The sequence below is a fragment of the Tupaia chinensis genome, unplaced genomic scaffold (assembly GCF_000334495.1).
Source record: "Tupaia chinensis unplaced genomic scaffold, TupChi_1.0 Scaffold000175_1, whole genome shotgun sequence".
Lineage (NCBI taxonomy): Eukaryota > Metazoa > Chordata > Mammalia > Scandentia > Tupaiidae > Tupaia > Tupaia belangeri.
Genome location: NW_006159650.1, coordinates 3,878,934 through 3,900,776, shown reverse-complemented (window position 1 = coordinate 3,900,776; position 21,843 = coordinate 3,878,934). Strand labels below are relative to the sequence as shown.

Here is a 21,843-nt window from a genome sequence, read left to right as displayed (position 1 = left end):
CTTTTCCCTTGGAGGAGAGGTATTTTTCTGCTTTCCCATATTTCTTGTGGTCCTGCAGCGATTTCTAGTCAACTGGTGGATGGATGGTTGGTTTCTTCCCAAACTTGGAAGTTCAATCTGAGCATCGAGAAGCATACAGAAAAGGAAACAGAGAGAGAGAAACAACAACAACAAAAAAAAAAGGAAAAACTTTTTTAAAAAACTAAAAAAAAATTAATATTTAAAAAAATTTCAATAAAACCCCCCAAATTAGAAATGTCTAGTTCTCAGCAGCCAAGAAGGTGTCTCTTCAAGAAGGCTTGTTCCCTTTTGCCTCTCCTGGGTTGGGAGGGGGAAAGGGAATTCTTCACAAAATAAAGTGATAGGAGGGGCCAGAAAGCCCAGAAAATGCCTCACCTTAAAAATTTCTAAAAAGCAGAAATTTAAAAAAAAAGAGAAGACAGAGACAGAGGTAGAGAACAACAAAGACAGATACAAGACAGGAGGCCTGAAAGGAGTCTTCCTACCACGCAAGTTTTGTGTGCTGGAGGCCGAATTATCAGTGGGAAATCTTCATTTCTCTGTTTCCTCCAAAATGTCTAGTTCTCAGCAGCCATGAAGGTGTCTCTTCAAGAAGGCCTGTTCCCTTTTGCCTCTCCACGGGAGTTTTGTGTGCTGGAGGCTTAATTATCAGTGGGAAATCTTCATTTCTCTGTTTCCTCCAAAATGTCTAGTTCTCAGCAGCCATGAAGGTGTCTCTTCCCAATGATAACATTTTTTAAAGTGTATTTATTTTGGGACCAATGGATGGCATAATGGTTATGTTGCTAGACTCCCATGTAGTTAACCACAGTTTGCATCCTGGACCTGGCAGCTTAAAATTCACACCGGATGCATGTCATGCATGCCCAAAATCCTGAGGGAGAATAGAGGAGAAGGGATTGTGGTGTGGCTGGCCCCCCTTGGGGGTAGGGGGGGATTTCTCACTTTCTGTCTCTCTGTCTCTCTCTAGTAAGCACATAAGCACATGTACCCTATAGCAAAAATCTCTCTCTAAAAAAATAGGTAAGGTACATTTATTTCTTTCATGAGTGAAAGACAGAGTACTTCACAGCAGGGTCTTGACATTGCATTGACCTCCAGCTTCAGCTAGCCCCAGATCATGGGCAAGCATGTGTCCAGTGTTCTCTGAGAGGTCCCCAGATGAGAACCCAAAACTTTTCCATATGGATCAGTCTTGCAGAGTGTTGTGTTACCTCACAGTCCAGCCCAAATGATAACATTTTCAAAACAAATTTAATCTTTTTTCTTTAAAAGTGAAACATGTCTGTTTTCTCCTGGAAGACTGATTTATTATATGACTTTAGTATACTATGAAATTCCACAGCTAGTAACTTTTGAGTTAGTTAACCCAAGACATACACCAGTACATCTCATATATACAACCATTTTATGAGTGACAGTGTTCTTTTGTAACTTTAAACCATGGAAGCAACTTTGAAAAGTCGACAATATGACCCAAAGATTCTATTTTAAAAGTGGGGTTGGGGGGTGCAGTGGTAAAATTCAGACTCAAAACTGTAAGTCTACAAGACTGACCCACAGGGGAAGTTTCTGGATTCACCTCCAGAGAATCCGAGTATGTCACGCATACATGTGCCCATGATCCAGGGCTGGTTAAAGCTAGGGTTGGATCACAGCATCAAAACTGTTAAGAGTGCCATCCATCTGTGTCTCTCTCTTCCTTGTTTATAGAATCCTCTCGGGATTTCGAACACGAACACACACACACACACACACACACACACACACACACGCCCAGCATGATCTTCAAGCCATCAGCTCCAGGACTCAAACTGTATAGTTAGCCATATGGGATCCAGCTACCTAAACCTCCACACCACCTGTTGGGCTGTTCTTAAAATATTTTAAATAAGGACTACAAAAGTAGACTGTACTTTGAGCCTATCTTCATTTATCTTCATTTTAAAGTGAACTTACTGCACAGTTTGAGTCCTGGACCTAGAAGAACACTCAAGGCATATGTGCATGCCCAAAATGCATAAGAAGAATGGAGGAGAAAGGACTACAGTGTAGCCATCCTCCATGGTTGGCATACTCCTCTCCTCCTGCCCCCACCTCTCTCCAGAAAGTATGCATGCCCTTTTGCAAATTTTTTTTTTTTAAAAAGTGACATAGGCAGCTGGAACTCACATGGCCAACTGTACAATTTGAGTCCCAGACCTGGCAGCTTGAAAAGCACATTGAGTATGTGTGTGTACATACCCAAAATACTGAAAGGATAAATGGAGGAGAAAGGATTGTGGCATGGACATTCTCTGATAGGGAGTGCTTTCTCACTTTCCTCCTCTCCTTACACACACACACACGCCCAGCATGATCTTCAAGCCATCAGCTCCAGGACTCAAACTGTATAGTTAGCCATATGGGATCCAGCTACCTAAACCTCCACACCACCTGTTGGGCTGTTCTTAAAATATTTTAAATAAGGACTACAAAAGTAGACTGTACTTTGAGCCTATCTTCATTTATCTTCATTTTAAAGTGAACTTACTGCACAGTTTGAGTCCTGGACCTAGAAGAACACTCAAGGCATATGTGCATGCCCAAAATGCATAAGAAGAATGGAGGAGAAAGGACTACAGTGTAGCCATCCTCCATGGTTGGCATACTCCTCTCCTCCTGCCCCCACCTCTCTCCAGAAAGTATGCATGCCCTTTTGCAAATTTTTTTTTTTTTAAAAAGTGACATAGGCAGCTGGAACTCACATGGCCAACTGTACAATTTGAGTCCCAGACCTGGCAGCTTGAAAAGCACATTGAGTATGTGTGTGTACATACCCAAAATACTGAAAGGATAAATGGAGGAGAAAGGATTGTGGCATGGACATTCTCTGATAGGGAGTGCTTTCTCACTTTCCTCCTCTCCTTCTCTGTCTCTCCAGCAAGCACATGCACCCTATAGCAAAAAAGAGATTTAATGAAAATAGTGAAATTTTTTTTTAAGAGAAGTTTTTGCTATAGGGTGCATGCGCTCATCAGAAAGAGACACACAGAAAGCGAGAAATTACCCCCTGGGGGGATGGCCACACCACAATCCCTTCTCCTTCATTCTCCTCTCAGGATCTTGGGCACGCACACACATGCGCCCAGCGTGAGTTTAAGCCACCGGGTCCGGGATTCGAACTGCAGTCGGCTACATGGGAGTACAGCGACATAGTCATGACGCTAACTGCTGGTCTCGAAATAAATTTTTAACAAGGAGTGAAAACCATAGTGGAAAAACATTGCCAGCAGACTGCATAGCGGTTATATCACTGGACTCCCACAGGGCAGACTGCAGTTCAAGCCCTAGTGACTTAAAAATCACCTTGGGTGCATGTGCATGTGTGTCCCGGATCCCAGGAGAAAAATGAAAAAGGACCATATTCCCTGGGGAGGTGATTTTTCACTTTCCCTCTCACTGTCTGTCTGTCTGTCTTTCTGTCTCTGTCTCTCTGTCTCTCTCTCTCTCTCTCCAGCGAGCACACACACCCTAAAGCAAAATTAATTTTGTAGAAATTTACCAAAAGAACTCTTGAAAATGAGGTACTGAGTAATAGTATGTCTACCTCAGCTTTATAGCCAATAAAAGATCTTTTCTTTTTCTTTTCCTTTTTTTTTTTTTTAAGAGAGATTTTTGCTATAGGGTGCGTGCACTCACCAGAGACAGAAAACCAAGAAATCATCCCCTGGGGGTGTGACCAAGCTACAATCCCCGAGAGGTGTTAGTCCTCAGAAAACAGAGCAAATCACTGCATTCACACAGGAGGAATGACTGCAGTGAAATGTCATGGATCTGGCACTGTTGAAGAGGAGAGTAAAATATTAATTTCCCACACTCATGCACTTTCTAGTATAAGCACTAAAACAACAAAATGAATAACTTCAAAACATGAGAAAAAGGGATGTGAAATCAAAAGGCAAAAAAGGAAAGAAAAAGAAAACAAGTAAAAAATGTCAACTTACGATTTAAAGATTTAAATCAGCTTTATTCGTGATTCTAGAATTGAGCAACACTTTATTCCATAATAGTAACTGTTTTAGTGAACCCAGCACAAGAGTTAGGATCAAAGACAAAGAAGGGCTTAAGAGAGTAGAAAAAGAAAAGCAGATTAGTCATTTCAAAGTCACTTTCCTTGTAAGGCAGGGACAGGATGATAACAATAGAAAAGTCAATGATTAGTTAACAGCTTAATTCAGGGTAGTTTTTGTCATAAGGATTAAAGGCAAAGGGAACTTCATTATCACCATTATTAAAACTGGCCTATTTGGGAAATGTAGCTGTTGCCTGACACCGATATTTCAAAAGGACAGATCAGATAACAACTTAGTTTTGGTCTGGTGAATAGAACTTTAGCATAAGTTACCCCATTTTGGCTTCATCTGTTGGGTCTAGTACAAGAGCTTAGCTTTATTTAAGAAAATAAAAGCAAAAATAATATAAACCCAAATAGATCAGTAATTTAAAAAAATGTAAATCAGGAGCCTGCAGGTGGCATGGTACCAACCACAGTTCAAGTCCTGGACCTGGAGGCTTGCTTTCTTACTTTCGTTTTCTCTCTCTCCCTCTTTCTCTGGTCAAATTAAAATAAATAAAGTTAAATAAAGTAATTCTTTAAAAAAAAAAAAAAACTGTAAATGAACTATATGTTTCAATTAAAAGACAATATAAGGGGGCCAGCAGGTGGCACAGTGGTTAAAGCACTGGGCTCCCACATGCACAACTATGGTTTGAGTCCCAGACTTGGCAGCTTGCTTTCTCTCTTTCCAGTAAGTGCACATGCCCTATAACATATTTTAAAAATAGTAATAATAAATAAAATTGAATGAATAAATTTTAAGGGAAGAAAAAAGACAATATAGGCCTAGCCATGGTGATGCAGATGGTTGTGTGCTGATCTGCAATGCTAAAAGCCATATCACCAACGTTAGGTTCAGATCCCAAGTTCACCTAAAACATGTTGGTCTTGGCTGGCTGAAGGGCTGAGGAAAAAAGATTGTGGTGTGACTCTGTTGAAAGTGCCTCTCATAACATTTTTTTTTTTAAAGACAATACAGGCGCCAGCAGGTGGCATGGTAGTTAAGGCACTGGACTCTCACAGGACCAACTGCGGTTCAAATCCAGACCTGGCAGCTTGCTTTCTCACTTTCTCTCTCACTCCCTCTCTCTGTCTGGCTGTCTCTGGTGATAATATGCAAATTAAATAATAATAAATAATATTAAATAATTCTTAAAAAAAAACATAAAATGTGATTTTAACTCTGTATGTGTGTGTGCATCTGTGTGTACATGCTTGCCAGAGGTGCATTCACTCAGTAGAGAAAGAAAGCACTCCCTAAATGAGGTATTGGTCACACCACAACCCTTTTCCTCCATTCCTTCTTCCTATGAAGATTTTGAACATATACATATATGCATGCCCGGCATGTTTTTCAAGCTATCAGGGCCAACATTCGAACTGTGGTTGGCCACGTGGGATCTGGCTCCCTTTACTGCACCGCAGGAATGGTCCTACCTTCAAGAATCTTGCTTGTGACAATTATTTCTGTAATGTTTGCCAAACGGTGATTTATGTTCATCATCCCTCCTATATCCATTATTTGAATTCTACAGTAAGGAAGAACTTTTCCCTGTCGCCCTTTATTTATTCAGTTAACCATGTATATCTTTAAGAAATTATGAATATTTACTTTATTCTGTGAGTTATAATGCTTTAACACCATTATTTATTTTGGACCCAAATTGTCCTAGACTTGGCCATTGAGATCTTTTCCATTTGAGTTCTGTTTTTTCAATACAATCTCTTCCTTAACCAAGTGATCAGAGTTAAGATCACTGGTCTGAAGCATATGAACACCCTGCACCTCCTGGTAGGCTATACTGGGAAGATATTCTTCTCAAAACTGCCTAATTTTAATTTAGTCATAAGCATATCTTAGACAAACTCAAACTAAGAGTTTTCTACAAATTATCTAGCCAGTAGTTTCAGAAATGCAAAGATCTCAAAGGTTAAAAATTGAAAATACTCCCAGATAGAAGAGATTCAGGGAATCATCAAATGCAATGTATAACCCTGAGCTGGATTCTGACCAGAAGAGGGGTAAGTGGGACAATCTGTGCGATTTCAATAAAAATCAGTAGAGCCATTAAATAGTTCATACTGATGTATATTTCCTGGTTAGATAATGGTTTTACAGTTAAGATACTAACACTTGTGGAAATCAAATAAAGGGAATACTGACATTCTTTGTGCTATATCTGTACTTTCTTTATAAATCTGAAATGATTTCAAAATGAACATTTTTATTACATTTAAGTATGAAAAGTAAAAGAACACTACTTTCTTTTTTGGAGACATTTTCACTGTAGGGCACGTGCGCTCACCAGACAGACAGAGACATAGAGACAGAAAGCGAGAAATCACCCCCCAGGGGGGATAGTCATGCCGCAATCCCTTCTCCTCCATTCTCCTCTCGGGATCTTGGGCACGCACGCACACGCGCCCGGCGTGAGTCTTAAGCCACCGGGTCCGGGACACAAACCGTGGTCGACTACGTGGGAGTCCAGCGACATAGCCATTATGCTAACTGCTGGTTCCCAAGAACACTACTTTCTTACAAGACATTGAGGGAAATCTTCATGATCTTGGACTAGGTAATGCCTAAGACAGAATGCATAAATTGCAAAAAGATATTCTATGGACGATATTTGTTCATCAAAAGATCTATAAACAAAAAGGGAAAAGAGAAGCTATAAACTTGGAGATTTGCTTCACATACAGTCAGTAAAGCTTAGTATTCAGATCATATAAAGAATTACAAGTCAATAAGAAAAGATCTAACAAATAGGCAAGACAAATCTAGCAGCTCAAGATCAGGACCAGATAATCTTATTAGTAGTCAGAAAATACAAATCAAGCCTTTTTCTGTACTTTCCAGTTAGATATATTTTTTTTAAGTTTCAAAGGTAGCAAACAACTATTACTCATATTTCTTAGGTATTAATTTTATAATTTAAAAATTTTTATTTTAAAGGCACATATATCAATATTCACAAGTGCATGGACTATATTAGAAGAATTATAAGACACTGGTAACAGTAGAAACTGGGAAACTGGGAAATAAGACAATGAAAGGTCAGAAAACGTTCTCTTTACTATATCCCTTTCTGCATCTTTTTAATTCAGTACCATGTTTATCTATATAAAAACAAATATAATTTTGGGGAAAAAAAAAACACTGTGAAACATAAAGGATTGTTAAATTTCATATTTAATCTTTACAAACTGTTAATGTACATGTATGGAAAGAGTAAACAGCTGTGGAGCCAGCCAGTGGCAGGTGATTAAAACAGTGGGATCCCACATAGCTGACTGTGTGGTTAGAGTCCCAGGCCCAGGACCTTTAAAAACACACTAGGCTGGGGTCACCAAGTGGTGTGGTGATTAAGGTGTTGGAATTCCATGTGGCCAACCAGTTTGAGTCCCAGACATAGTGGCATGAAAATCACACTGGGCACATGTGCATGCATGCCCAAAATCCCAAGAGGAGACTAGTGGAGAAGGGATCACTATGTGGCCATTCCCCCTGGGGGTAATTTCTCACCTTCTCTCTTCTCTCTCCTCTCTCTGGAGAGGACACATGCCCTATAGCAAAAACCTTTTAAAAAACAATACAATAGAACACCAGGCAACTGTACATGTTAGAAAATCCCAACAGTAGAATGGAGGAGAAACGATTGTGGTATGACCATACTCCCTGAAGAATGCTTTCTCATTTTCTCTCACTGTCAAGATCTCTCCCACAAGTGCACACAAAAGTAAAAAAGAAAGAACTAACAGCTATGAAGTAGAAATCTTTTTCTCTAGTGCCAAGTGTTATCTGTCAAAATTCCTGCACATCAAATGGAGTACTACAGTCCTGGGAGATGACAGTCTTGTCTGTGAGACTTTGTACTGATTTCTGCTCTGACAATGACTTTAGACATGCTGTTCCTGGCTGCTCATTTGCTTGTTGTTCAACTCACTGTTTATGCCAGCAGCTCACTAAATAAGAGTTAGGTGTATGCTCTCCAAGTGTGACATTTCATCTAAGGGACAGACCAACCTCCCTGTGGACTAGCTTCTCATCTTTTGTGTCCAGGATACACTGAGTGTGATGATGAGACACTGGAAGCCGGTGCCCAGGTCCTCTATGATGCCATCTAAACACTGCCCTGTTCCCAGTTCTGCATTCTTCATTAAAGTAAACCTAGGTACTAGGTGAGCCTGCAGCATCTTATGAGTTTGAATATGACCAATCTGGTAGTCTTCAGTATGACAATAAACTCAAGGACTACAGCACTTTGTTTTTTCACAGTACAATTAGCTGAAATAATACTGAGCTACTTACTTATTAGATCCTTAGGGAACACAAGAACACAAATACCATTTTTCAAAAACCAGTGGTAGAATTTAGCTGTGCTATGGTCACCCACACAATTAACTGCCAAAGCCTCTATGCCACTTGTCTGTTAGACTGCTCATAGCAAACAAGTGTCTGTAAACAAGGAAGTTACACAGCATTTGTGAAGATTTTACTTAGAAAAAAGTATTTTGAAAAATATTTAGCTGGAGTATATTCATGGACTAATATATTAGTTCAGATTAATCAGGCTTCCTAGTTTGTTTCTTAACCATTCCATTCTACAGAGCATAAATATGAAATGCTTATAAAATATACTTCATTTGAAATGCTTTAAAATCAAACAATTTAAACACAAAACCATACATTATGGTCTCATGAATACATTTATAAAATGCTGTAATGAAAAATTAACAGCTTCACATAAGTAGATAAAACTATACAAACACTTATCCAACAAATGACATTTTAAACAGAGGAAGAAAGTACAAACCATGTCAATTAGTGTTATTCTTTCAGTTGTATGGCATGAGATTAAAAAGCAAATTTTCAAATTTTAGTAGTGGTATTAAAATTAAGTTACTTTCTCAACTGGATTAAAACTAGTACTTTATCTTTAAGGTACATAAGTGGTTAAAAAATTTTGAGTTTCCAGTCAGCAATACTACCAAAATATGCTGAGAGTCCAAACATAAGTGTGTAACAGAGGTGCTTGTAATGTTCACACTGTTGGTGGACATATGTCATAAACTGGACTTCCTGGCTCTATGATAAGTGTAGAAAGTTGTGATTCTTATAAGAAAGTCACATAAAGTCCAAGAGAAAACGTATTTGACAACAACAAAAACACTAAGCTGTGAACTTTTGTTTCTTAAAAAGAAAATACACACACAACAAAGCAGTGTAAGTCAATAAGAGAAGGTCCATTAAGAGAAAATTCACTTTTAAAAGTCTCACGGCTATAAATCATCTCCCTTCTCAGCTGAAAGGATGAAGCACAATTGCCACAACTTTGTTACAGACAAGAATCCAGCAGGTAATTCCGACACCACCTGAAAATAAAGAATTCATATAAGGGAGCAGGCTAACAGTTCTGCCCACATTTCTTTGCTACCTTACACTCAGAGGAAAGAAGAGTATACTTCAATCCATTCCAAGGAAGGCTAAGCTTAGAAAGACTTAAGTATGTGTTCCATGAGTTTGAATCTGGCAGGCATTCTATACACAAAGCTGACTTCTTTACTACGCATGAATTACAATGAACAATGAAAACTCGTTTCGATTTCAATTTTTTTTTCTTTCTTAAAAAAGCATTATAAACAAAGTGGTGCTTTTGCTTTTCCATGCCCTTTCTTTTTTCTTTTTTTCCTGTCCATAGAGTCCATGCACTAGCCAGAGACAATGAGAGGAAAAGTGAGAAATTACCCCCGAGGGTAGATGGCCACACCACAATCCCTTCTGCACTCTCCTCCTGAGATTTTGGGCACACATGCACATGGGTCCAGAACTTGAACTATAGTCAGCCATGTGGGCATCCAGCACCTTAACCACTATGCTACCTGCTGGCCCCTTTCCACACCTTTCTTGGCCCACCAATCATAGAGAACAGGCTGCTAGAGTGGTCAGCAAATGCAGAGGTTCTGGCCTGAACTCAGCTATAGCACAGGAAGTTGGGGAGGGGATGGGGGCATGTCTCAATTGTAAGTCTCTAAAATAGTCATTCCTTTTGATACAGTAATTCTTCCCAAGAATAATCATAACTCACAACCAAAAACTGACTAGGATATATTTTGCAGTATTAACTTTGACACAAAAATCAGGACCTGGGATGCCAGCAGATGGCATAGCAGTTACATCGTGGACTTCCACGTGGCTGACCATGGTTCAAGTCCTAGACCTGGTGACTTTAAAATCATATTGGGAATGTAGGAGAAATCACCCCATTCTCACTTATCCCCTCACTGAGTCTGTCTGTCTCTCTCTCTCCAGCTAGCACATATATCTAAGGAAAAAAAAAAAAAACCTAATTAAAAAAAAAATCAGGACCTAAATAAATAAATAGCAAATTCTCACACATTCAAACAAAGAACCATTGAAAATTCTTTAATAAAGAAGCTTAGCCATACAGTGCCACGGTCTGACTATCTGCATTCCCCAAAATTCTTATGTTGAAACCTTGACCCCACAGTAATGGTATTAGGAGGTGAGACCTTAGGGAGGCGAGAAGGTCATGAGGGTGGAGCCCCAGTGAATGGAAACAGTGTCCTTATAAAAGAGGCCCAAGGGTACTTGTTCTTGCCTTCTTTTCACCATGTGAGGACAATGAGATATCACCATCCATGAGCCAGAAAATGGGCCTTTATTGGACATCAAATCTACCAGCATTTGATCTAGGATCTCCCAGCCTCTAGAACTGTAAGGGATGAATTTCTGTTATTTATAAACTACTCAGTTTATGGTATGATGTTATGCTGCTTAACGATATATGAGAAGAGGCTTAAAGTAAAAAGGGGGTATGAGATGATATATGCCAGGAGCCTGCAGGTGATGTGGTGGTTAAGGCACTGGAAAACACAGTTCAAGTCCTGGACCTGATGCTTAAAATCACACTGGGCACCGGTGCATGCGTGCCCAAAATCCCAAGAAGAGAATGGAGAAAAAGGTACTGAGGCAGTCCATCCCCACTGGGTGGCAATTTCTCACTCTTACCCTTACTGTTTGTCTCTCCCCAGCAAGGGCATGTGTCCCATAGCAAAAATCTTTATATATAAATATATATATATATATATGTATGTATGTATATATTAAAAAAGAGATGGTAGGAAGCAGCAGATGGCGGAGTGGTTACATCACTGGACTCCCACATATTGACCACAGTTTGAATCCCAGACTCAGCAGCTGGGATTGCACACACACAGGGTGCGTGTGCATTCTTAAAGATATATGAGAAGAGGCTTAAAGTAAAAAGGGGGTATGAGATGATATATGCCAGGAGCCAGCAGGTGATGTGGTGGGCCTTTATTGCCCACCCAAAATCCTGAAAGGAAAATGGAGGAGAAGAGACTGCATGGCCATCTTTCCTTGGGGGGGTGAGGGGTGTTAGGGTGACTTCTCACTTTCTGTCTCTCTGTCTCTGTCTGGCAAGTACACGCACTCTACACCAAAAATCTCTCTCTCAAAAAAAAGAGATGATATATGCCAGATGACCTTGACGATATCAAAATAAATGAAGGAAAAAACACTGGGAAATATCTATCACAAGATTAAAAGAGGTTATTGGTAGCTAATAGGATGTTTTTTTCTTAAACTGTTCCTATATTCTTAATCATTCTACAGGAGCTTCTTCAACAACCAAAAGAGATTCTTTTAAAAATAAAAGAATGGCCAACAGCAGTAAGTGCTATGGAGAGGCCAGTCATAAAAAGGATTGAGAAGACACACAGTTTGGGTACTATGGTGTTTCAATAAATGGCTTATCAGACTCCAGGTACCAGGCATGGAATCTAGAAGCAGATCTGGGACTGAATTCCAACTCTGTTCCATAACACTGTGGTGACACTGGACAAGTTACATAACTTCTCTAGACCTCAGATTCTCCACTCAAGGCTTACTGGAGGCTGGGACACCCAAAATCATTGCTCACTCAACGGGTGCTGAGAATGATGTGGAGCCACTAAATCTCTGTCACAATACTTTGCAGAAGTTGGTCCACACTTACCCACTCTACTGTCCAGCAAATTCTTACCTGCTACTCTGGTAGGAAAGGCCACCAGGCGGTCCAGTGGGGTTATCCATTTACTTGGCACCACAGCCACTGGGACAGAATAATAATTCCAAATGAGCGAGATCATCAGAGCTGCCTGGAAAGACATTTTTGGTGAATGGAAACAACCTGCCAGTCACATAAACAATGATCACACAAAGAAATATGGGCAAACGTAAAAGAAACTAAAGAAATTCTCCAGATTGATGACTTCAAGCCCTGTCAACAAAGCCTTTGCAGCCAACAGACACATATGCATAACAACTAATTCCCACTGTTGAAACCTTAAAATAGTCTAAAGACAAGCTTATGAGAGTTCTAGAACATGCCACCAACAAGTAAGCAAGCCTTCTCATCTGAACCCATATTTTTCTGTTTAAATATGAATGCTATATACACATTACATAAATTAGTAACAAATTCAGCAAGGTCTGTCATGACACAGGAGTTATTTTTTCATTAGGTACTTCCTTTGAGTAGCTGGACTATATGCTAAATAGTCCTTCTTAGTGATAAAAGCAATCTTACACCTCCAAGTTCCTTGAAAAACTAACTTACTCTCCATGCAGACAGTACTAGCATGAGCACACAGAGGCAAGCCCTCTAGAAGTTTCAGTGGTGGGTGGAGGATTGACAGTTTTCATTCCCTCCCAGCAGCATTCTCTGTTTTCTGTCCCCTTCATGGCCTTGAATATGCCACTCAAATGAGCAGACCTCAAAAAGGGCACCTGGCTTGTATCTCTGTGAAACCTTTCTCATATCAAATCACAGCACTGCAGTATTGATCTACTTAAATATACTCCAAACCTAGATATTTTTGGAGGGAGGAAGGCATAGTAATTAGCTTGAATCCTTCACTGCAGGACAGATCACACATGATACTGAAACTCAGAGATGACTTAAGGAAGCCACTGCATGGTGCACACTACAGCGCACTCACAGCCTCCAGTAAGCAGCAGAAGTTGTAGCAGTCCCATGTAGAACTGAAGGAGTAAAACTCCAGAAAATAACTTTGGGAGCTGGGCTAGCCCATAGCCTAGTGGTTAAGTGAGCCAGATTCTGCATGGCCAAATTCTAGGCCTGGTTGCTCGAAAAACACACTGGGTGTGTGTGCATGCCCAAAATCCTGATGAGTTGGAGAAATGGAGAAGGGACTGCAATATGCCCCATTGGAAATGTTTCCTCCCTCTCCCCCTCTGTCTCTCTGGCAAGAACAGGCACTCTCTGGCTATTAAAAAAGAAAAATATTCCCTACTGAAAGGATAGGAAGTGCTGTTCAAGCATATCAGTAAAGTAATGGCCAAAATTATTGATGATCTTAGAAAATGTGATGTCTATATAATAAGACTTCAACCCCCAGGCCTTTAAAACCACACTGGAATAGACAACCTGAAAGATCTCCCAAGAAGTTTCTTCAGAGATTATTTGCCAGAAAGTCCCAATCCTTAACAACCTTAATCAGGAAAGAGGATTTGTGCTAGCATCACGTATAAATTCACAGTGCATCCAGAGTGACATGCTGGCAGGACATGGGACACAGAAACATGAAGTGGTAAACCCTGAGTTCTCAGCCCTGGATTGTGCACGCCACATGGCTCTGGAGGCCAGTCAATTAGCAGCTTCAATGATCCAGGTGACTCCACAGTGTACTTACTTGCAATATGTAGAAAGCAACACTTATAACCCATTTTATTTTGGCTAATTGAGCTGTCCGTGCTTTCACTGAAAGGAAAAACAGGATGGAACAGTATGTCAGTCCTGAAAAATTAAGAAAATATTCACATGCACAGAAATGTTATTATTTTCTCCTATAAAAATACTTTGATTATAAATGGGACAATCACTCAATATATTTAGAAAACAAAAAATAAACATTTTTAGAAGTCACCATCTTGGTACACCATTATTCAAAACAGAATCCCATTCAGACATGAAATCTGACAGACTTCATTTTAAAAGCCCTCAAAATTACTCATCTAAGTCAGAGATTCTTTTCATAATATATTTACTGACTGCCAACAGGACACCATGTTCTTACCTATTTCCCAGTCTATACAAAACAGAAATCCCTAAGTGGGAATCTAGCTTGTCTTGGGCTGGCCTGGCCTCCTTCACGTGCCTTGCTAGCCTCAAGGACAGCTCTGTCCCTGTGCACACGCCAGCAGAGTCTCCTAGCACATGGGCTGCACTGTGAAAACGGTCTCCATCACAGGAGACTGCATCTTGAAGTCTAAGCTCAGATAAGAATACTGCTGTGCATTTTCCAGAGAGTGGAGCCAAAGCTCCTAGGAATCCACTATGAGATTATTTTTCTGTGCTTTTCAGAAAAGTGAATTTTAAAAAAACAACAAAAATCTACAATAATAAGTTTGCTCTGAAAAAAATACTAAGAAAATCCTATATGTTTCTTTGTTTAAAAAACCAAAGTTAGCCAGCTAAATAAGGAGAAAGTAATCATTATTATTGCCTTCTTCTAAAAAACCTAGATGTTTCTGTCAACATTATAACATCCAAGAGCAGACTCTATGATTCCTCCTGTAAAGACTTCTCTACTAATCAGCTCTCATGAAGCTTTCCAAACTACAACAGACACGGCACCATGTGTCTTCAGCTTGTCCGTCATCTTGTTGATCTTCCTCTCCAGTCTGGCGTATCTGGCAAACTCATCCATCATGTTGACCGTGGCGAGCTCTTGCTTCATGTCCTGAATCTCCGCTCTCATCTGCGATTCCTGCTCTGCGTCCTTCTGCAGCACCCTGGACATCTGACAGAGCAGATAGCTGGCATCAGCACCTTGCCCTGCCAGCTACAGTAGGGTCCCCGGTCCCCCCACTTCCTTGCTGTCCTGAGAAATACAGAGCCTTGGCAACTGTGACTCAGCCAGCTGCATGCTTTCCCTGCAGGCCTGAATGCAAGGTGGGTGCTTGAACATTCTCAGACACTAATAAAAGCTGATTAGGTTGTTGCTCAAAAACACAGACACAATGATCCTGTGGCGAAACATATAGAAACCAGTCTCTGCCCTGAGCCAAATTATCAAATCCCCATATACAGTCCATAACCAAACCCCACTCAAGGATGGTGGATACCCCTGGGTAAAACATCCCTTTTTCTCACCATTCATCTTGGGAACTGCTGAGCATCTGCAAGTTCCTCAAATCAATGCTTTGGACCCATAACCCTGGCTTGGAGTGCTTCTTTTTGGAAAGAAGCACTTTCCTTGAAATCCTAGCCAGAAACTCTTCTCTAAATGGTGCAGGGCATTCAGTTGAGGCAACTCCAGCCAGGAGTTCTGCAGGACAGAACAGGTATACATACCTTCCTTGCCACCTCCATTCAAGATCCTACTCCTGTTTCAACTGGGCAAGCTGCCCTTACCTGCATGGCTAGCCTCTGCTGTCTTTTCCTGCTCCCTACAGCTAGGGAGGACCTCTATCATGTTTGAATTACTATTCAAATTATATTTCTTTTTTTGCATATATGTCCATGGATTGCTACGGTATCAATGTATACATGTTTCACTGTAACTATAAAATTGCAATTATAAAATGAAAACCAATTCTATCACCAGAGCTGTCTTCAAGGACGGAATATGCATCTTCTTCCCTACTGAGGGGCACAGTCTTAGAGACAGTGTGGCACAGAGCACCAGTGAGAGGAGGGGGTCCAGAAAGGACTGTCAGAGCCCAAGCACAGTGAGAGGACCTTCCCACACAGGAGCACACTGGCAGGGGCTCGGAATGAACACAGTAGGCTATAGGGATCCCAAGACAGAGCAGCCTGGCTCAGGAGTCGGAATCTAAGCAGGTTAAGGGGAGGGATGCCTAAGGCAAAAATGAACCCCACCCAACACAGTTTGGTCTGAGCAGGACAAGGATGGCAAGTAGCTGTGTGGGGTCAGTAGAGGAGCTCAAAGATTAGCTACAAAGGACAGATCAGCCAGGGTAAACACATTGAGAGAAGAGGTGCAGCCTTCACTATCAGAGATATTAGAAATATGTACCGAGAGAAAAAAGGAAAGGAAAGGAGAGGTGAGGAGAGGAGGGGAGGGAGGGGAGGAGAGGGGAGGGGAGGAAGAGAAGAGAAGAGAAGAGAAGAGAAGAGAAGAGAAGAAGAGAAGAGAGAAAAGAAAAGAAAAGAAAAGAAAAGAAAAGAAAAGAAAAGAAAAGAAAAGAAAAGAAAAGAAAAAAGAATATGCACTGAGAGAACCATGATGAGTGTGTGAAGTCGGTGTAAAATTGGAGGTGTGGGCAGGAACTCAGGTCTTTCAGAGAAACAAACACAAACACACCTTAAGAGGCGCCTCTGGGCCAGCCTGGCCTCTCTTCTGCACACCTGTGAATTCAGCATCCAGCAGGCTGGAGCTCGGGGGAGGATAGTGGCCACCAGGTGGTGCCCGTCAACCAGCCTCGAGGGGCCTGCTGGGCCTAAGTAGGGCAAGGGCGCCAGGTCCTGGGGCAGCGACCTGGGGTGGGGTGGAAAGAAGGCAACTGCCGCTCCACAGAGCAGCGAACCCGCCTAATCCAAATCCTACAGTGTGCACACAGCATCGCCCAAATGCCCCTGCCAAAGCTGTGCAAACCCAGGAGGTGTCATTCTGCACAGTCGCTGCCTATATAGCCCTTGGAAACCACAGTTCCTCAAGTCTGTGAAAGCCCTCCTGACCAAGGGAGACCCCAGTTGTGCCAAGTAGATGAGAGCATGCTCTGAGCTAGGTCCTTTGGCGGTAAGGACACTACTGAGGACACAGGAAACCCGAGGGCAGTGTCATGTCCTGGAAGCTGCACCAGGACAAGGCTTTGTCCACACACCCAGGTCAGAAGAGGGTCAGCTCAGACTAATACTTTTATTTCAAACAGTTTAGGAAACACCGACTCTGCACCATACCATATGCGTAACTCTCCTGCATGTTGGTGTTTGTTAATAAAGAGACAAAAAGGGATTGTGTGTCTAAAATGTACCTGGCACACAGCAAGGCACAGTGGGCGGGTCGTTCCGCAGCTCTTGGGTCCCCTTCGCCTAAGCTACCACACAGCAGTGCAACTGCTCAGAGCCAGTAGAGTCCAGGTTCCTGGCCACCTGCTGAAGCCCCCGCCAGCCCCTGCACAATGAGGTGGGTGGGTGTGGGGCAGGAGAGCCACCAAGCCCATGCCTGCGCAGTGTGTTCACAGTTGTACATCCAGCAGTCCTTAACCCCAGCTCAGCTTGTGGTGCCCCAAAATTTTAGCTGAGATGTACTCCAGCCCAATCCATTCTGAAGAAGAAAATAAGAATGGGCCAAATTCCTTTAAAAATCACAGAATCATCTCTCAAATGCAGGGAATCTAGATGTTGCTTAAAGCTGGCCACATGGGAATCCAGGTCTTAACCCACCATACCACCTGCTGACCCAGTAAGTGGACAAATCTAGAGAGGAAAGAAGGATGGACCTAATTCTTTCTGTCCACTCCTGTCAGAAGCTAACCACTCCCTGCCTGAGCTCATAACGTCTTCCTGCCAAAAATACCCTCAGATCCTGCTCAGATTTGGTACACTCTCTGCCAACAGGCTAAATGCCATTGCTAGAACTTGGGTCACTCTGGGTAGAATGTAAGGCCCACTCCACCCTCATTTACTGGCTGAAAACTCCCAGACCCACCTAAAAATTAATTGATGGCATGATGACAGGCAGAGCCCATTCCTGTCCCTCTGTGGAATTCAGTTAGAAAGCCAGGAACAACCGACTGGGGTCAACCACTCAGTGTGACCCTGAACATGGGAGAGGAACCATTCCATCTTGGGAGGGACCAGGCCCCTGTGAAGCTCCAGAACTTGAATAGTCCCAGATGCTTCCCCTAGCAAGGACCAGGACCAGGACTCAGAGCTAGCCAAGATGCAGACAACTTTCCAGGCCCTCCAGCTATGCCTACTCCTGGTTCTGGTCCCTGCTGCAATGAACAATCCTCCAGCTTCCCTCAAGCAGCTTCTCAGCTCAAGGGTCTAAAGCGGGTCCTATGAAATGAGCTGTGTCATCCCCTTCCAAACTAATACCGTAAGGCCATCCTCACACCCAGACCACAACAGAGACTAAGCAACAGCTCTATGGGGTAAGGCATCTTAAGATATCTACAGAGAGGCCGAGACCAGCAGTTGGTATAATGGCTATGTCACTGGACTCCCATGTAGTCAACTGTGGTTGGAGTCCCAGACCCGGTGGCTTAAACTCATGCCGGACACGTATGTGTACATGCCCAAGATCCCGAGAGGAGAATGGAGGAGAAGGGATTGCGGCGTGGCCATTTCCCCTGGGGGCTGTTATCGTCCGCTCTTTCTTTTCCGCATAAAAAAAAAAAAAAAAAAAAAAAAAAAAAAAAAAAAAAAAAGTCTCAAAAAAAAAGGAAGAAAAATAAAAGATACCTACCGAGAGGTCCACAAGTGGCATGGTGGTTAAGGCACTGGACTCCAACATGGCTGATGTGGTTTAAGTTCCAGACCTGACAAGACTCACTCTCCCTCTCTGTCTCAGTCTCTCTCTGGTAAAATTAAAAAATAATAGTAATAGGGATCAGCAGATGATATAATGGTTATGTTGCTCGACTCCCAGGAAGTCAACAAAAGTACGACCTGCCAGACCTGGCAGCTTGAAATTCACACCAGTTGTGTATGCACGTGTGCCCAAATTTTCCAAGAGGAGAATAGAGTAGAAATTATTGCGGCACGGCCATCCCCCACGGGGGGTAGTTTCTTGCTTTATGTCTATCTCTCTCTCTGGTGAGCACATGTGCCCTATAGCAAAAGAACTCTCTCAAAAGAATTATTTTATTATTACTAAATAATTCTAAAAAAGGAACATGTAAGAAAATTAAAAATAATACAGACCAGCAGATGGCATAATGGTTACATCACTGGACTTCCACATGGTAGGGCATGGTTCAAGTGCCAGACCCAGCAGCTTCAAACTCAAGTCCCAGACTCAGGTGCATGTGCATGCATGCATCCCAAAAGGAGACTGGAGGAAAAGGGATTCCATCATGGCCATGCCCCCAGGGGTAATTTCTCATTTCTCTCTCTCTCACACTGGTGAGTGTATGCACCACATAGCAAAATCTCTTTAAATAAACAAGTAAATAAAACACCTACAGAAGCAGATCCTGCAGGGTCCACCTCTGGCCTATGTCCTCTAAAGAAAAAGGGAGGTGGCCACTCCACAGGACAAAAAGTGAAGAATGACTTTGAAAATGTTAGATCAAAAAATTGCAATTAAGCCCCTGAAGGCTGCCTTTTCCATGCCCACTATCTGCAAAACAGGGTCTGTAAGAGAGAAGCTTCCAGAACCCTACCCTGCCGGTCCTGGGGGTCTGCAGAGTGCACATGCCCAACCCAGCATCTTTGTCTCCCTTCTTTTCCTGCTCTTACAGCTAAAGAAGTCCTGGATCACCTACTAATGAACGAGGCTCTCTCATCTGTGTGTCCTGTGGCCAGCTTCAAGAGAAGGGATGGAACTTCAGGAAAATCCCAACTACATCACCAGGGACTGGGTATCCTTATCAGGCATCCTATACCCAGCCCAAAAGTCCTCTGAGATTGCCTCTCAGGACCTCGCAAGGTTCCACTGGACCAAGGACTTCTGATTCTGCAGACTTCCTAAAAGGCCTCATATCAGGGGATCACCAAGGCCTTGACTTACTAGTGGGCTAGGTGCACTCCCTTCCCAGAAACTTCAGGAACTTGGTAAAGAAGGTTATAATCTGAAGTACCTGGGCAGGGTCCCATTCCTGAGGACACTGAATGAATTCCAATCCAACCTTCTGTTTCTTCATTTCTTTTTTTTTAATTATTTATTTAATTCCATTTGTTATTATTTTTAAAATTTGACCAGAGAGAGGAAGGGAAAGCAAGAATGCAAGCCGCTAGGTCCGGGCACGAACTGTAGTTGGCCATGTAGGAATCCAGCGCCTTTAACCACCATGCCACCTGCTGGCCCCTTGTTTCATTTTATTAGAGAGAGATTTTTGCTATAGGGTGTGTGTACTTACTGGAGACAGAGAAAGAGACAGAAAGAGAAAAAGCAAGAAACTACCACCCAAGGGGAATGGTCACACTGCAATCCCTCCTCCTCTAGGGATTTTGGGCACGCACACACATGCGCCCAATTTGAGTTTCAAGCCACCAGTTCCAGGACTGAAACCATGGTCGACCATGTGGAGTAGAGCACCTTAACCACCACGCCTCCTGCTAGAACACAACCTTCTGTTTCTTGAGTCTTTCCTGCTGGTTTCCTCAAGTCAGAAGCTGCAATAGGGCAGCCTCTAATGAGCCAGAAGGGGCCTCATTTTACCTGACACAGGACCAGCATATTCCCTACAACTTTCACAAACCCTCACCACAAGCCCAGTGACCAAGCCAAACAGATCTCTATTAGTATTCCCTGTTTTAAGACCTATTATGGGTTATATTATACTAGGATAATTGTATGTTATCTGTCTGAACCTGACTAATAACCCCAACAGTGTTATAGCCAAGGAGAAATGGGTTTAAGAAAGCTAACTAGTGTGTGGTTAGAGAGGTTACACAGCCTGTGGAGGTGGTATGGGATATGGGCGCAGATCCAAGGACAAACCCAGAGCCCTTGCATCTAAATAATAAATGCTCACCATGGGGTTCAAGGCTCATGGATATCTAGGCTACAGCTGTAACCCCTTAATGACAGTGCACTAGGTGCAAAGCACATGTTTAGTGTAGGCAAAGTAATAGAGTCTAAGATGATGTGAGGTCTTACTTAGTGTAAGACCTATACGCCAGGCCTAAGTTCCTCGTGAACAATTCAGAGAGGAAGACAACACCAACACAGCCTCTTGAAGTAACTGAGATTATTTTTCTTTGGTACCAGCATAAAGTGAAATGGGATGAGGGTAGGACAAACCCTGAAGCCTAGTGGTTAAGAAATCCAGATCCCACATGGCCAATTCCAGTTAAAATCCTGGCCCCAGCGGCTTGAAGAACACACCAGGCATGGTTGCATGTGTGCCTTAAGCCCCAATACAATGAAGAAATGGAGGAGAAGGGGTTGTGACATGGTCACACCCCATTGGCAGTAATTCCTTCCTCTCTTTCTCTCTCTCTGGCAAGTGCCAAGTACTCTCTGGCAAATAAATAAATAAATAATAATCTTTATTTTTTTAAAATGAGATGAGGGCACACAGGAAGAATGAGATCATACTTCAAGAAAAATGCAAGGGTAACCTAAAAATGGAAGAAAATATTTCCAAATCATGTATCTGATAAGAGATTAATATCCAGAATATAAAAAGAATATAACCAAAAAAGCCAAACAACTAAATTTAAAAAGGAACAAAAGACTTGACTAAACATCTCTCCAAAAACTAGTCTTAAGCTCTGAAAAGATGTTCCACATCACTAATTTTTAGAAAAATGCAAATCTAGGGACCAGCAGTTGACATAATGGCTATATCGCTGGACTCCCATGTAGTCAACCACAGTTCGAGTCCCGGACCCAGTGGCTTAAACTCACGCCAGGCACATGTGCATGTGTGCCCAGGATACCAAGAGGAGAATAGAGGACAAGAGATTGCGGCGTGGTCATCCACCCCGGGGGTGATTTCTCACTTTCTGTCTCTCTCTGTCTTTCTGGTGAGC

General features: G+C 42.2%; 1 protein-coding gene across 1 annotated transcript in view; it reads right to left on the bottom strand.

Annotated features, from left to right (window-relative positions):
* Nucleotides 1-7,959: 7,959 nt before the first annotated feature.
* GET1 (guided entry of tail-anchored proteins factor 1) overlaps nucleotides 7,960-21,843 on the bottom strand; it is a 16,220-nt gene continuing 2,336 nt past the window's right edge. Inside the window, exons 2-5 of the mRNA XM_006146294.3 lie at nucleotides 14,806-14,971; nucleotides 13,862-13,929; nucleotides 12,190-12,304; nucleotides 7,960-9,496 (exon numbers count right to left, since the gene is read on the bottom strand). Of these exons, the coding sequence (XP_006146356.1) occupies nucleotides 9,423-9,496; nucleotides 12,190-12,304; nucleotides 13,862-13,929; nucleotides 14,806-14,971 (423 nt within the window). The 3' untranslated portion in view covers nucleotides 7,960-9,422. The remainder of the gene's footprint in view (nucleotides 9,497-12,189; nucleotides 12,305-13,861; nucleotides 13,930-14,805; nucleotides 14,972-21,843) is intronic.